Source organism: Falco rusticolus, chromosome 12 (assembly GCF_015220075.1).
Source record: "Falco rusticolus isolate bFalRus1 chromosome 12, bFalRus1.pri, whole genome shotgun sequence".
Classification (NCBI taxonomy): Eukaryota; Metazoa; Chordata; class Aves; order Falconiformes; family Falconidae; genus Falco; species Falco rusticolus.
Window position 1 is genome coordinate 28384553 of NC_051198.1, and position 13220 is coordinate 28397772.

Below are 13220 nucleotides of genomic sequence, written 5' to 3' on the forward strand. Positions count from 1 at the left end.
TGGGTCCACTGGATCTCTGGGGAAAACTGCAGTGAGTCCCGTTGATTTACTTCAGGGATGAACTCAGATTAAAAATCAATACAAAGAGTTGAGCTGAAATAGATTGTTGAACACTGACCAAGTGTGGGTGGTAGTTGGATACCTTACTCATACAACACCATGGTGTACAGATTTCAGTGTTCTGTGCTGATTTATTCTTTATTTCTGCCTTTTAGAACATTCGCACAGACATTGTTATGGATGTTGGTACCAGTCTGAACCCAGCCATAGACATAGGACAGGTAAGCAAAATAGTACTGCTATTTCCACCATGTTAAAGCGATCATACTGCTCTCGGGCTTTTCTAGATAAGCCATTATCCCTCTCCAGGTTGTGCCTTTGCAAACAGAGCACTTTCAGTTTGGGCATCCAATGAGGTGTTTTAGGCTAGCTATGAAAACAGTTTGACCTATGCTTAACTCTGCAATAGGCACAGAATTCTGTAGGAAAATATCCTGTTGGGGCTTTTTTGCCTTGGATTTTAAGACTACAGGATATTCCCCAGTTACCACCACATTGATGCTTTTTAGCATCTGCCTTGCCTAAGAAATGAATCCAGAGAATACTTATATGATGGAATGATCTCATCCCAGGCTTAATTTCTACAGTGTGACATGTGAGACTAAATCCCACACCTGGATTTTTTTATACTCCTATCTGTCAATATCAAGTCCTACTTAACTCAGTGAAAATTCTGTGAATAAAGAACTAGGGTGGTAGATTTTGTCCTCCAGCTACTGCTGTGTAGGAATCTCAGTAGAAAATTGAACCAGTCACTTAGCTTGCAAATTCCTTGGGCAGGGATAAGTTTACTTCCATATTTTGTGCGGTAATAATCACAATGATACCTCTCAGCAAATAAAGGTAATAAACACAGGGTTGTTTGATACACCAACAGATGAATCATTAGACACTCACGTGTGCTCATCTAGCCATCTTGGCTCTCTTGCGAACTTTAGATGTTGATATGGTGTAACTCCAGTGAAACTGCTGCAGGATGTGGGGTTTACAGGAGAGCACAAGTTGCAGAGCTCTGCTATAGTTAAAATGAAACTTCTTTGAAGTGACTTTTTTTTTTCTGAAAGAGACTTTTTTTGGAAGTGGCCAAGGAGACAAGGAGCCTTCCTGTCTTCACAGCCTGTCAGTTGGGTCTGGGAGTAGAGAGATCTATACAGAGCCTGTCAAAGGAGTCGTCTCCATTTCCTGTGTCCTTACATGAAACGCTGCAGAGGGTCTGGGGGCACGGGAGAGAGAGGATCTGCTGTGACTGGAGGAGCACAAGTACACAGAGCTGGGTTAATGAATGTCTGTGCCAAATCTTTGGACTGATCTGCCTGTCAGATCTCTGTGGGTGCAAAGCTTCTTCACATAAGGTTGTTCAGGCACATCCTCCTCTCATAGCTGTTCCCTTTTCTCTTTTTTTTTTTTAATTATTTACTTTATTCTCCTAAAGTTGACAGTAGAAAAATTATGCAAAGAAATCTTTAGTACTTGAATGGATCTGGAGGTGTTTTTGCAGGTGTCTGTGCTGATGACCTGAGAATGTGCAGGCACTTAGAAAAGCATTTATACTGAAATAGAAAGTGTAAAATAGTTTGTCTTCAGATATGTCATCTTCAGTCCTTTTAGTCTTCTTGTCCTTTGAATTACCAGCAAGTACAACTCAGTGTTAATCTGCCTGTGAAGGAATCAATATTTTGGCATTGGGTTTTTTCCTTGTTTCATCAGAAAATTCTTGTCCTGCATTTACAGTATATCTGTTTGCTTGTATTTGTAAACTGCTTCACCCGACAGTGAAATACAGTCACATCCATATGGGAACACAGGAATTGTGCAAAGTGCTGAGCTGTACTCAGCAGAAGGGACATGAGACAAAAACTGGGGAATTAGGAGGGGAGGGCTGAAAACTCTGGTGGAAATTGTTGCTGCTCTTGTGCAGGGAAGAACGACAACAAAAAAAAGAATGTAACTTTGTTTGGATGCATTTGTAGATAGAAGGAGCATTTGTCCAAGGCCTTGGGCTCTTCACCATGGAGGAGCTGCGCTATTCCCCTGAAGGGAACTTGTACACTCGAGGACCTGGGATGTACAAAATCCCAGCATTCGGAGACATCCCAACAGAATTCTATGTGTCTCTTCTCCGTGACTGTCCAAACAGCAAAGCGGTTTATTCATCCAAGGTATACCTGCAAGAGCTGCAGGCCTCCCACTGCTCTAGAATTATGTGAAGCTGAGTGATAATGATGCATGTGTGTAAATAGTTAATCTTGTTATGCTGGCTTTATTCTGGTGTCAGGAAGTTTTCCCATTCCTTACCAGAAATATTTACACTGTCCCTTATAGGTAGGAAGAACTGAAATAACCAGCACAATGCCACCCTGATTGTCCACCAGAGAGAACTGAAGTGGCTTAGCTGTGCCAGTTGTGCTGTCACAGAGGCTGCCAGCCTTCCCCTGCATGTCAGCTCCCTGGTTGCCCTTCCCTGGCACCGCAGCCACTGCTACGGGATAACATTTCCAGCACTGTCGTCCCCCAGATCTGATATACCAAGATCCTGTGTCTGAGTTCTCACGTTTTGCTTTCTTTACTGTTTCACAGTGCTTATATCACCCTTAAAGCTTCATTATTAATCCACGTGTCCTTCTGCTGTTTCCACTGCAGTCAGTGCTGTTCTCTGCAGTTAGCGAGGGCTGCACAGAGCAGGGCTGAGTGTAGAGTGTCAATGAATTTGCTTTACTTATGGTTTAACGGTTTAACAGCGCATTTGGAGAGGCCACCCCTATCTGTATATGCCCAGCCTGCCTCCTTACAGTTTCCCATTTCCCTTCCATCCACAGGAACATCTTCATCAATGAGGAGAACTTTTTGGGTGATTGGTGCTGAACACTTTGGGTGATAGTGCTGATGACAGAATTAAGAAAAATGGGGCTGGCAGGGACCTCAGTACTAGATAATACTTGTATAAACCCCAAGGGAAGCATTCCTGCTAGTTTGCAGGGACCTTCAGTGATGGAACAACACACTTTCTGGCCAGTCAACTCACCGCTGTCTCCTTATCTGATTCCCTTTCCTGCAGTTTTGGCACCATCCAAAAACCTGTGAAAATGTGTTAATCCCTCTTACCTTCACAACAGCCTTGCTGTGTCAGAAAGCTTACATTCTCCTCCTGTCTCTTCTTTAAATGGACTGGGTGTTGTTTTAGCTCAGTCTTTCCTCGCTAATCACACCTGGCAGACTGGAGGCTGTTTCAGCTTTGTGTTTCCTCACAGGTAATATCAGGTAGACTGAAGTTCACTCCTGGAAGGCAAGGAGCTGTTTTGGCTTGGCCTTTCCTTCCTGATCACATCTGGGAGACTGAGAAGTTACAAAAAAGGAATGAGGAGTGGGAACAATTCCTGATTGTCAGTGGGGCTTGCTCATCTTTCTGTTAGCTCATTAGTCTTTCCAGGGCCAAGACTGTTTTGGGCTGCAGCCTCACTCTTGCTTGTGCTCTGTCTAGGCTGTGGGAGAGCCACCTCTGTTCCTGTCTGCCTCAGTGTTTTATGCCATTAAAGATGCCATCTACTCAGCGAGGAAGGAGTCTGGCCTGACTGAACTGTTCAGGCTGGACAGCCCTGCCACCCCAGAGAGGATCCGCAATGCTTGCGTGGATATCTTCACCAAAATGGTAACAGCTTCTGGTTTCACAGCCTGCTCCCTAGCCAGCCTACCCCACGTGGAATGTGTGTACTGGTCACAGTGGCCCAGGTCTGGGATTAGAACAGGATGGGGAGGCTGTGGCCCTGCGTAGCAGATCATTTTTATTTCAGGGATGTTACCCTTCGTTAAGATGCCACCAAATAAGAGAAATCCACAGAGTATGGGTCCCATTGCTAGAAGGGCTGCCGTACATTATCAATGGAATTGCAGTTCATCCTTCCATCCTCCAAGTGCTGTCTGTAGAACAAAGGCACTAACTTGTTATCCTGATGCTCCTGATTATCATCTCTTGGGGGATCACCACCACTAACATACCTTGCAGGTCCACTCTGTGATTTAGTGGTATCCCTCAGGGAGGAAGGGAGGGGAAGGTGTTACTGAAAATGCTTCCTTCTCTGGAGTATTGTAACCGCAGAGGAGCCTCCTTAGACGACATCTGACAGAGTGCAGGAGTTAACCCTGTCACTGTCTTTTCATGGGCTCCTCCTCTGTTACAGTGTCGTGACAGCACATCATAGGCGTGAGGCCCCACAGAGTCCTGCTGATTCCTGTGTGGCTGATAACATAGCTGTCTTGTCCATGCGGGCATCCTTCAGGCTTTCGTAAGCTTGAGCCCCACTGTGGTTAATTGCAAAACCTGTATGTCTTAGTCCTCCTCGCCTAACACCTGCATCACTGTCTGGGGAGAAGGACTCAGAAACGGTTTTGAGAATTTGTACAAACTGCTGGTTGTCAGGCCTCCAGCTAGAGCCAGACACAGCTGCTGACAGGAGTGCCAGGAGACAGACACCTCTGTGCTTTGAAAGGCTGGGATATCAGCTCAGATCTTCAATGGGACACAGTCACCCATCTCAAAGGGAGCGTGGTGGGGCATGCTGAACCCAGGCCAGGACCCTCATTTGTTGCTAACTTTTGTTTTTTCTCTTTACAGTGCCCTTCTGCTGAGCCAGGGACCTTTAAACCATGGTCTGTGCGTGTGTAAATGGGAAGTCTGCGGAGTAAACTCTTCCTCGTGAAAATGAGCTTACACCAGAGGGACCACAATACAGTACGACTGGGGGGGGGGGGGGGGGGGGTGGGGAAGAAAAAAGAAAGAAAGTAATCTGTGTTCATGCAGCTCATCCACTGATTAACGGAGCTTTCACATTTAAATGTCCAATCTTTGTTTTCTCTAGGAGAGGGAATTGCTGCAAGATTATAGCTGTGATGTAAATTCAAATGAAGAGTAAGTGGAAGATGATATTATCCAGGTGTAATTGAATAATCTTACAGGTTTCATTTAAAATTGCTGCAAGGACAGGAGACACACTTATTGCCAGTGTGAAATGGCAGGATGGTTGTTTCTCTTTTTTTCTATTATGGGGAAAAGATGGATCACCTTGTGATGCTATGGCAAGAAGGACTTACATGCATTGAACCCAGACAGACAGTTCTTTAGCTGAGATGGGGGAAGGCATGAGAGGCACTGAGGGCTGGACCCTCCTGTGTCCCCTCTGCACACAAGCCAGATAGGAGGAAGAAGAGGAGGAGTTTTGAACTAATGAAGATGGTCTTACCTATGTAACAAAGTGGTTTAGAGGAAAACCCTACAACGTGACCAATAGCTGATTTATCCTAAGTTAAATGATGATTGCTTTGCCTGCATCAGGGCTTTAATGAATTCTTAGTTCACATGCTACCTTGCCTTCTCGATTAAGGATAAAAACTAGAGATACCAAGAGGACTTCCAGCAAGATGCTGCTTCGTTTGACACAGCCTTTTCCTGCCCCACACCTCCGCGTCTTTCCCCATCTTTTAAATAGCAAAGTGCATCACAGACCGCGGAGTGACAGAGAAAGTTACTCATTGTTGTTCCCAAGGCAATTTATACCGGCCCAGGCGAGGAACAGAGGATGGACACAGCTGTGGCCTAGCTGGCTCTGGGTGCCCTTTAAGGTCAATCCCTTGCTGTCATGCTATGGCCTTGCTTTCTTTTCAAGACAACTCGTAGTTTTGCTGAATGTAAGAGAATGGATACATTTTGCTGCAGGGACTGCTGGTCTGAAAAATGTGCTGACTACATGATGACCTCATGTCTTCTGGGTTGAATGCATTTTTCATGTTGGATTTAATGTTGGGCATCCCTCTTCACAGGTTTTGTCACTGTCAGGTTTAACACTGTAGCATCGTGTTATCTCTAGATGATGTCAGCCACGTACTGTACCTGCTCATCAGTGCAAACTTTTATCTGTTTCTCTGGCCCACAGCTTTATGAAAATGTCCTATTTTCTATTTTTGCACTCCCAGGGCCATCAAAAAAATATGGTGCATGAGGATGTAACTCCATTACCTTATATGAAATTTTGCTCACAAACAAACTGCTTAAAATTGGCCTCCATTGTAGGACTTAACAATGCGTGCACAGTTTGAAATATTTTTTTCAAGCACTCCGGGGTATATAGCTTGGAAATGTGTAGATTTATTTCTCAGCCTAAAATACTATGGTTCTACCATCTAGAAGTTGTGAGTTGCAGAACGTATTTTGTGTCTGTTGGGCTTGCTATGTAATTATTTTGTTAATTGAAATATGATATTGGTGTTTCGTAAGCTCTGAGGTACTGGGTAAGAACACATTTTTGTTCTGAAAGTTGGCAATATGTAAAAAAACCTCTTAGAGAAGAAAATGTCATCATTTGTGTGCAAGAACAGCAATCGGAGCCAGCATATTCATGTTCTTGGATGTCCAGGGAGGGATGCAAAATACACAGCCTGTGAGGCAGGGTGGTGCCAACGCTGTTTCTGTGGCATCTGCCTCACGGGATCGCTGTACATGCGAATTCAGACCAGGCCAAGAAGAAATACAGAGGGAACGTAATGTGTGTTAATGCAGAACGCGGGAGCTACAGGCAGAGCGCGTGATACTGAGGAGCTTCCAGCGTCATTTCTGGGGAAAGCTGCCAGCATTCACCAGAGGCCCCCTCCCTGTGAGGGTCCTGGGACGTGACAGGGTGTCACTAGCAGGGTGAGTAAGGACTCTTGATCCCCCCCAAGTTCTGGGGGCACCTTTTTCATAATTGCACAATGGGTTTGTGGCATCTCACATTGCCACAGTGACTGCCTGGTCAGGTGAAAATTTTTAAATTAGGTGTATCAAGTCTCTCTTCAGTGATTTGCTTTGTGCATTAATTTGAAGTGTATTTGCCAAGTCGTGTGTACATGCTGTGTTCAGAGCAGGCTGCTTCAGTGCAGGCTTTAGCCTGTGCAGCTATTTTGCTGCAGCATCAGCGAGCCGCTGTTTCCCAGGCGCCAGTCCTTGCCCACCTCGAGCCCACCCCAGCCCAGAGCCCTCTTACTACCCTTCCACAGCCAGTAGCTGATGGAAGGAGGAAACACCTTCCTTTTGGGGTGCACTGGGATTGAATGTAGATATCAAACACCTGAGGGGGGGCAGTGGTATAAAAGCAGGGTTGCAAAGCACTTAGAGATACGGGTTTTAAGGGTGTAAGGAAGAAGGGAAGCTTGAGGACTAATAGGAATTTACAGTGAGATGATGGTAAAGCCTGGTTGGGCTGTGGGCGTGACAGGGACCCTAAGGGACGCGAAGCTGAGACTTTTCATTTCACCTCTCCATCTTTAACGTTTCATTACATTGCTTTCCCATAGAACTAAGTGCCAGGCACCTCAGGGAAGGACTGAGACTTGCTGCAGAGGGCTGGCAGGAAAAGATGCTGCTGTAGGGTAGCCCCACTTAAACCGTGGCCTGTGCCACAAAGCGGTCCAAGGGCAGCTCTCCTTTGGGAGTGCACGGCGCTGCCCTCCGCTGGGTGCTGCGTCGGATCTTGTCACGCACATCGCACATCTGGCTGCACGGGATTTCAGCTTGCAAGGGACAAGCTGCTTACGGAGAGAAAAACGCTCCTTTCCTAGTACTTGTCAGTGAGATACAGCACGGATGCTTGACTCCAGTGCTATGTGTGATTGGAAATTTGCTGCTTCTCTCCTTCCAGAGCTGTGCCCTCAGAAGGGGAGCAATGCCATCTTGCTAAACCGTGAAGTATTACGCACAATAAAGGCACTTCAGTAACAATGGCTGTAACTGGATAGTTTGAGGGAGGGTGAAAGGTGGCCACCTGATCTGATGTCTTCATACTATTAATTGCATGTCCCTCGATGAGAAGGGGAGGCCAAGTTTTCAATAAATATTTTTAGATCAGTTCTAATCAACAGCTTTTGCTATTGTTCTTTAATGAGCATTGTCAAATCAATGTGTCTTTGTCACATGAATGCATGCGGGATTCTCTGTGAATGTCACAACATTGCAAAATAAAGCTAAAAAACATTCTGAAAACTGGTATGCTCTGGTAAAAGTCTGTCACAATTTGAAAGCTGGACAACTTCATCTCATCCTTGGTGTTTGGCAAGGACGGACTCTTTCCAGAGGCTGCGAGGTGGTTCACCTCTGTGGCCACAGCTGGCAGAGGCCAGGTGATTGCTCTGGGCTACCCAGCGGGACACAAGCCAGCTGAAGAGCCAGGGTGTCCCCCGGCCATGCTGGCAGCCAGCTCTGAAAGCCAGCAGTCAGCCCTCATGCTGCTCTACCAGGAGGAGCTTGCAGCAGGGAGCTGCATCGTGTTTTCCACACAGTGATGCATCCTGATGCTCTGAGGCACCTTCACGGGGCCTGCCAGCTGCTGGGACCAGGTGGAAGGCTGGCTGGCCAAGTGGTGTGGCTGCTACGTGGTCCAGGCTGCCGAATCCTTGTCTCGTTGCTAGTGAGTAGAGCTGAAAGCCAGGCTTGGCCTCTCTGAGTCAGCCCTGTGAAGGAGGGATCCTCACCCAAAACTTGCAAAGGGAGCAAGCGTGAAGTTGCATCCCTGGGGCCCTCTTGAGCCTAAATGCACAGATGTGAGGTCATAAAACAGGAACCGTTGACAGAACAAATAAGACCAAGTGAGGGGCTGGGCTGGCCTTCCTGAGCATGACAGGATTGGGAACATCACCAGTGGTTCCCCAGGTAGGTGTCCCACTCTGTGTCCTCTCTCACCTACCTGTACAGAGTAGACAGGCTCCAGGTGACATGCTCCTTCGGGAGCACTTCTTGTTATCTGCACGGGGAGGGGGGGGCGGTGTCATGAAGAAGCCATTGCCAAACCTCTTGGCCCAAAAGGGAGCCCAGAATGCCAAATGGTACAACAGGCAGAGGGTGTGCGAGTGCTGCTGTGGCCTGTGGCGGTTCCACCCCACCCCAAACCACCAGGTTTGCCGAGAGCTCTTTACCCCAGCACAGTTCAGCTCACGCAGTTTTCCGAGCTCCAAAGCCTTGTGCTCCCCTAGTGCCTGCTTTTGCTGTATTGAAACACAATTCAGCTGCGTGAAGAACGTTGACTCCCTGTCCGTGGCCTGTCCCTGCTCTCTGATGTGCTGTTTGGAGCTGTGACATGGACAAGCATGCTGCCTGCAGCTGTGGTGCAAGGGTCTGTCTGTGACCCAGCTGGTATCCTGAAGCACTTGCGTTTGGATTAACGTTCTCTGAAACAGTCCCTCCAGCCGGGGTACTTCTACCAGGTCTCTGGGGTGCTGAGGAGGTCTGACAGAAAACTGCTAGGAAATGGGAAAGCAGCAAGATCCCCGCGATAGAAATGAGACAGTTGCTGCTTCTGTTGGAGGGACAGCTCGCTGAACATCTGCTCGGATAACCAGCTGTAGGTCCACTGCACTTGGGTGTCAGTGAACTTGGAGAGGAGGCTGTCTGCGGGCAGCCCAGCCCGCCGCAGCAGATGAGCCAGCTCCTGCCTCAGGAAGCCAAACACCACCACGTAGTCATACTGCACCAGACAGGGCCGGCAGAGGCTGACCAGTGGTTTCCAAGCCGCTCCAGCCTTCTTCTGTCCGCTGTCTAAAACATCCTGGACAAAGCTGCTGAAGGAAGGGTTGGTGCCCAAGCCTTGCATGAACGTGGAGATCAGCCTCTGGAAAGGGTCCCTGACAAAGAGCACCTTGGTGTAAGACCCTAACATGGCCTCGATCTCCGTCAGGTTGAACTGGCTCAGCTGTGTCTTTGGACCGTGCCGCCAAGGGTAGGGAAGCGGTACTGGGAGTGTCACGTTCTCCTCCTCCTCTAGCTTCTCCAAAAGCTGCTGCCATTCCTCCATCCCTGTCGATGGCACTTGGCAGTAGAGGAGGTCCAGCTTGGTGCTTACCCTCAGACTCGAGAGCAGGTAGGCTTTTTCCTCCCTGCTCCTTGGCATCCTGGTGACTTTGCCTGATCGGCTGCAAAAAGCTCTCAGTCTCTTCTTCCTGAGCTGCTGAACGTGTAAGAAGGTGTCCAGTGTCAAAGTGAAACCCTCCTCCGCCTCGGGGGCCAGGTCACCTGGAAACACCATTTGGAGATGAAGGTGAGGAAAGTCCGTATTAGACCTCTGCCCTGAGCTGGCACCCAGTGCAGGATGCTGTAGCAGGCTCTTTTCCAGTTATTCCAGTGTGGAAAGGACACAGCATGGACAAAGAAGATGGCGAGGAGAGAGGAGACCAGCCCCAGCAAAGGGCTCAGGTTTGCTGAGAAATGAGGTTGTATCCCCATGACCATGTGAGATCGTGGACACCCGGACCCCCCTTTCCCCAAACTGCTGTGTCCCAGAGGCGATCTTGACCGTAGCTTTGTGCCACAGACCTGTTCTCCACTAAATCAATTATTGCTTTGAACTCCTCACTTCTGACTGGGCTTAACTGAGGTGAGTTTACCAAAGACAGTCAGAAATATTCTGAGAGACTGAGTAGTAGTAAATTGGTTTGTTTTCACAACGCCCTGCAAAACTTTTTTGCATCTCTTAATTGGTTAACAGCTATCAAAGATCTGTGAAAGCAAAAGATTATTTCTAATGGCTGGGGGCAATTCAAGGATCCAAATGACGGAACTTCTTGCCTCACTTCCATATGTAAATTTTTTCTCCTGTAGATAGAAAGGCAAAAGCAAATAAAAAGCAAAAAGCAAATAGAAGCAGGAGGACAGCAAAGCAAATATAAAAGGCAAAAGCAAATAAAAAGGCTCCATGACAGCCTGTTTAATTTCTCAGATTTCAGCTTTGCTCTTTACTCTTTTTCTTATTTTTGATGTAAAGAGGCCATAATGAGTTTGAATACAGACAAAGAATGCCTGCCTTGCTATTTTTTTTTACTTCTAGCAGCAGCTAATCTGCCTCTCCTGCTCAGTGTAGGCATTTGGCAGCCCTGTGGGGGCGGTTTGATGGTTTCTCCTGGCTCCTTGGGAAGTTAAATATTTCACACTGATTTGGGGACGCTGCTGCACAGGGAAGAGAAGCACAGTTAAAGTTAGGAAAAGGACACCAGGAACGAAGGCACAGTGGTGCCTGAAGCTGTCCTGGGCTGCTCGTTGACTCACCCAGCCCCAGACTGACAGTGTCTGCAAAAACTAGCGATGACTTTGTCCTGGATTGACCAGGACTGGAGAGGGGAGGATGCGCTTTTTAGGTAAGAGAGGCATTAATCACTGACGTCCTTGCTCCCTTTGCCTCCCCAACAGCATTTCTGCCTTCCCAGCGAAGGTTTTGGGAGGTACCTCCAGCAGTCTGACACCTCCTTTCCCCACCACACCTGAGATCGGTGGCCTCGCTAAGGACATAAAGCTGCAGGGCTCCACAGCGGGGGCTTTCTCCACAGGTTATCCTGCCCCTGGCACTGTGCAAACAGGGTTTTCTGTGCCGTAGGCATTTGCCCCCCAAGGACCTCTAAAAAAAAGCTCTGGGACATTTTCCCCACAGCATAGACATGCTGCCAGCCCTGCAGAGCTGTCGCGGTGCCCAGGTGTTACCTCCTTGGCCGGCAGCCGGGCTCTGGAGAAGCAGCCTCCAGCTCAGGAAGGTGGCGATGCCCAGGGCGGCTGAGACGACGAGACGTTGAAGGAATCGCATTTTTCAGGTGCTGCTGTGGCACTGGGAGCCCAAGACCATGCCAGCAAGCAGGTGGGGACCTGGAGGAAGGTTCTGGGGAACTTCCTGTGTTTATTTAAGCAGAAACACACCCAGAGCTGGGTTAAAGTACTGTTTGGGCAGCAGCTCTGCTAGGGGCAGGGGAATGGCCTGAGCCACAAAAGCTGCCCCCTGCCCTCTTTACAACACGAGTTTTTGAGCCAGAACCTGCCTCTGTATTCAAGGCCTGTGATACCCACAGTGCTTGGCCACGCCAGGTGACTATGGTCCCTGTGAGAAATGAGCCCTGCACCCACAGCCCCGTGCAGGTCCTGCAGAACCTGGTGGTGAGGTGTCCCCAGTCCCTTGATGCACCTGGCTCTCCACTGGCTTCGCTTCTTAGGGGAATGCCTCTGCCGGGACTGGGGATCAATAGGTGGGCCGTGGGTCCTGCCTTTGTGGTGCTGGTGGATCTTTTAAGGTAGAAGCTAGGGCAGGGGAGGTGATGCGATGGAGCGCATCCAGCAGGTCCATAACTAACCAGGGAGTGGAAGCGCTGAGCTGCTGCCTGTGCCCTTTCTGCTGGGGGCTGCTTAAAACTGGTGGCTGCTGCTTGTTTTGTGAGAGCAGCTGGAGACCCCAGGCAGAGTGGCAGCCCCGTTATACCGAGAAGGGGGGGCACACGCATGTGGGCAGCCACATGTGCTGTTCCTCCTCTTCCCCAGGGAGCCACAGCCAGAGCAGGGAGTGTGACAACTGTGAAGACCAAGGTAAAGGGGACTGCAGCGGCCTGGGGAGCGTGACCTGCTCCTGTCCAGCCTCATGGTCATCCCAGCTACAAAGACATCAAAATCAGAATGATTATTTACAAATGACCTTGTTGTAGCGAGAGTTGCCACCTGCTGCCAGCAGCATCCCTCTGGCAGCCAGGCATGGGCTGGCGTGCCGCAGGGACGAGGTCTGGCTGAAAGACCCCGCAGCAGCGAGGGGCTGCGGTGGCCGAAGGAGAAGGGATCGGTGCCCCAGTGCTCGGGGCGAGCAGGTGGGCACGCCGGGCACACAGACCGGGACACCGAGCCAGGCAGTGCCCAGCGGGTGGGCCCCGGGGCTGGGCTGCATGGGGGCCTGCCGGTGACAGCCCCCCTCCCAGAGACGGGGCGGAAGCCAGCGCTGTGCCAAGGTGGGTTTGCTCTCCCTTGGACAGCCGCGACTTTCCCACCAGAGGGCGCTCCGCACCCGAGGACCCCCCGCCCGCCTGCGGGCGGTGGCCGAGCTGGGCTGGGTACCGTGCGGCAAATGCTACACGCAGCTGTGGCGTAAAGAGCAAACCTCACGGCCATCGCAGCCACGTTTGTGACTTGTAAAGCCTGCTGCGTCTCCTTCGAGCCTTGGGAAAGCTGCTGGGACTCTGGGAAAGGCTGTGACGTGCTTTCCACCTCTCAGCTAGGAGGGCAGCTTGCCTAGGTCCCTCCGGGTGGTGGGATCCCCGTGTCGGCAGGTCAAGTCTCGCGGCCAGACCCTGCAGCCTGTCCCCCCAAACCCAGGAGAAGCACGGGACAGCCCGAGGGGGGTGCACGG

At 49.6% G+C, this 13220-nt stretch overlaps 3 protein-coding genes across 4 annotated transcripts in view; 2 read left to right on the top strand and 1 right to left on the bottom strand.

Annotated features, from left to right (window-relative positions):
• Positions 1–4812, top strand: part of XDH (xanthine dehydrogenase) — a 60057-nt gene extending 55245 nt beyond the window's left edge. For both annotated transcript variants that reach the window (XM_037405131.1, XM_037405130.1), the window contains 4 exons: positions 216–281; positions 2031–2219; positions 3539–3706; positions 4670–4812. In XM_037405131.1, the coding sequence (XP_037261028.1) occupies positions 216–281; positions 2031–2219; positions 3539–3706; positions 4670–4720 (474 nt within the window). In that variant the 3' untranslated portion in view covers positions 4721–4812. The remainder of the gene's footprint in view (positions 1–215; positions 282–2030; positions 2220–3538; positions 3707–4669) is intronic.
• A 1539-nt stretch (positions 4813–6351) lies between these two features.
• On the bottom strand, positions 6352–12962 carry LOC119155971 (carbohydrate sulfotransferase 9-like). Its single transcript, XM_037405133.1, has 2 exons — positions 11546–12962; positions 6352–10087 (listed from the first exon to the last, which is right to left on the bottom strand). Exons 1-2 carry the CDS (start codon positions 11643–11645, stop codon positions 9276–9278), a joined length of 912 nt encoding a protein of 303 aa, XP_037261030.1. The 5' UTR covers positions 11646–12962; the 3' UTR covers positions 6352–9275.
• CAPN14 (calpain 14) overlaps positions 11024–13220 on the top strand; it is an 89387-nt gene continuing 87190 nt past the window's right edge. The window contains exon 1 of the mRNA XM_037405134.1: positions 11024–11205. The gene's annotated coding sequence lies outside the window, so the exon portion shown is untranslated. The remainder of the gene's footprint in view (positions 11206–13220) is intronic.

What these genes read in the sequence shown, in the direction of transcription:
- LOC119155971 (XM_037405133.1), bottom strand. Translation starts at nt 11,645, where the DNA reads ATGCGATTCCTTCAACGTCTCGTCGTCTCAGCCGCCCTGGGCATCGCC. An exon ending in CCCGGCTGCCGGCCAAGGAG is followed by an intron (nt 10,088 to 11,545) that starts GTAACACCTGGG and finishes TGGTGTTTCCAG; the next exon opens with GTGACCTGGCCCCCGAGGCG.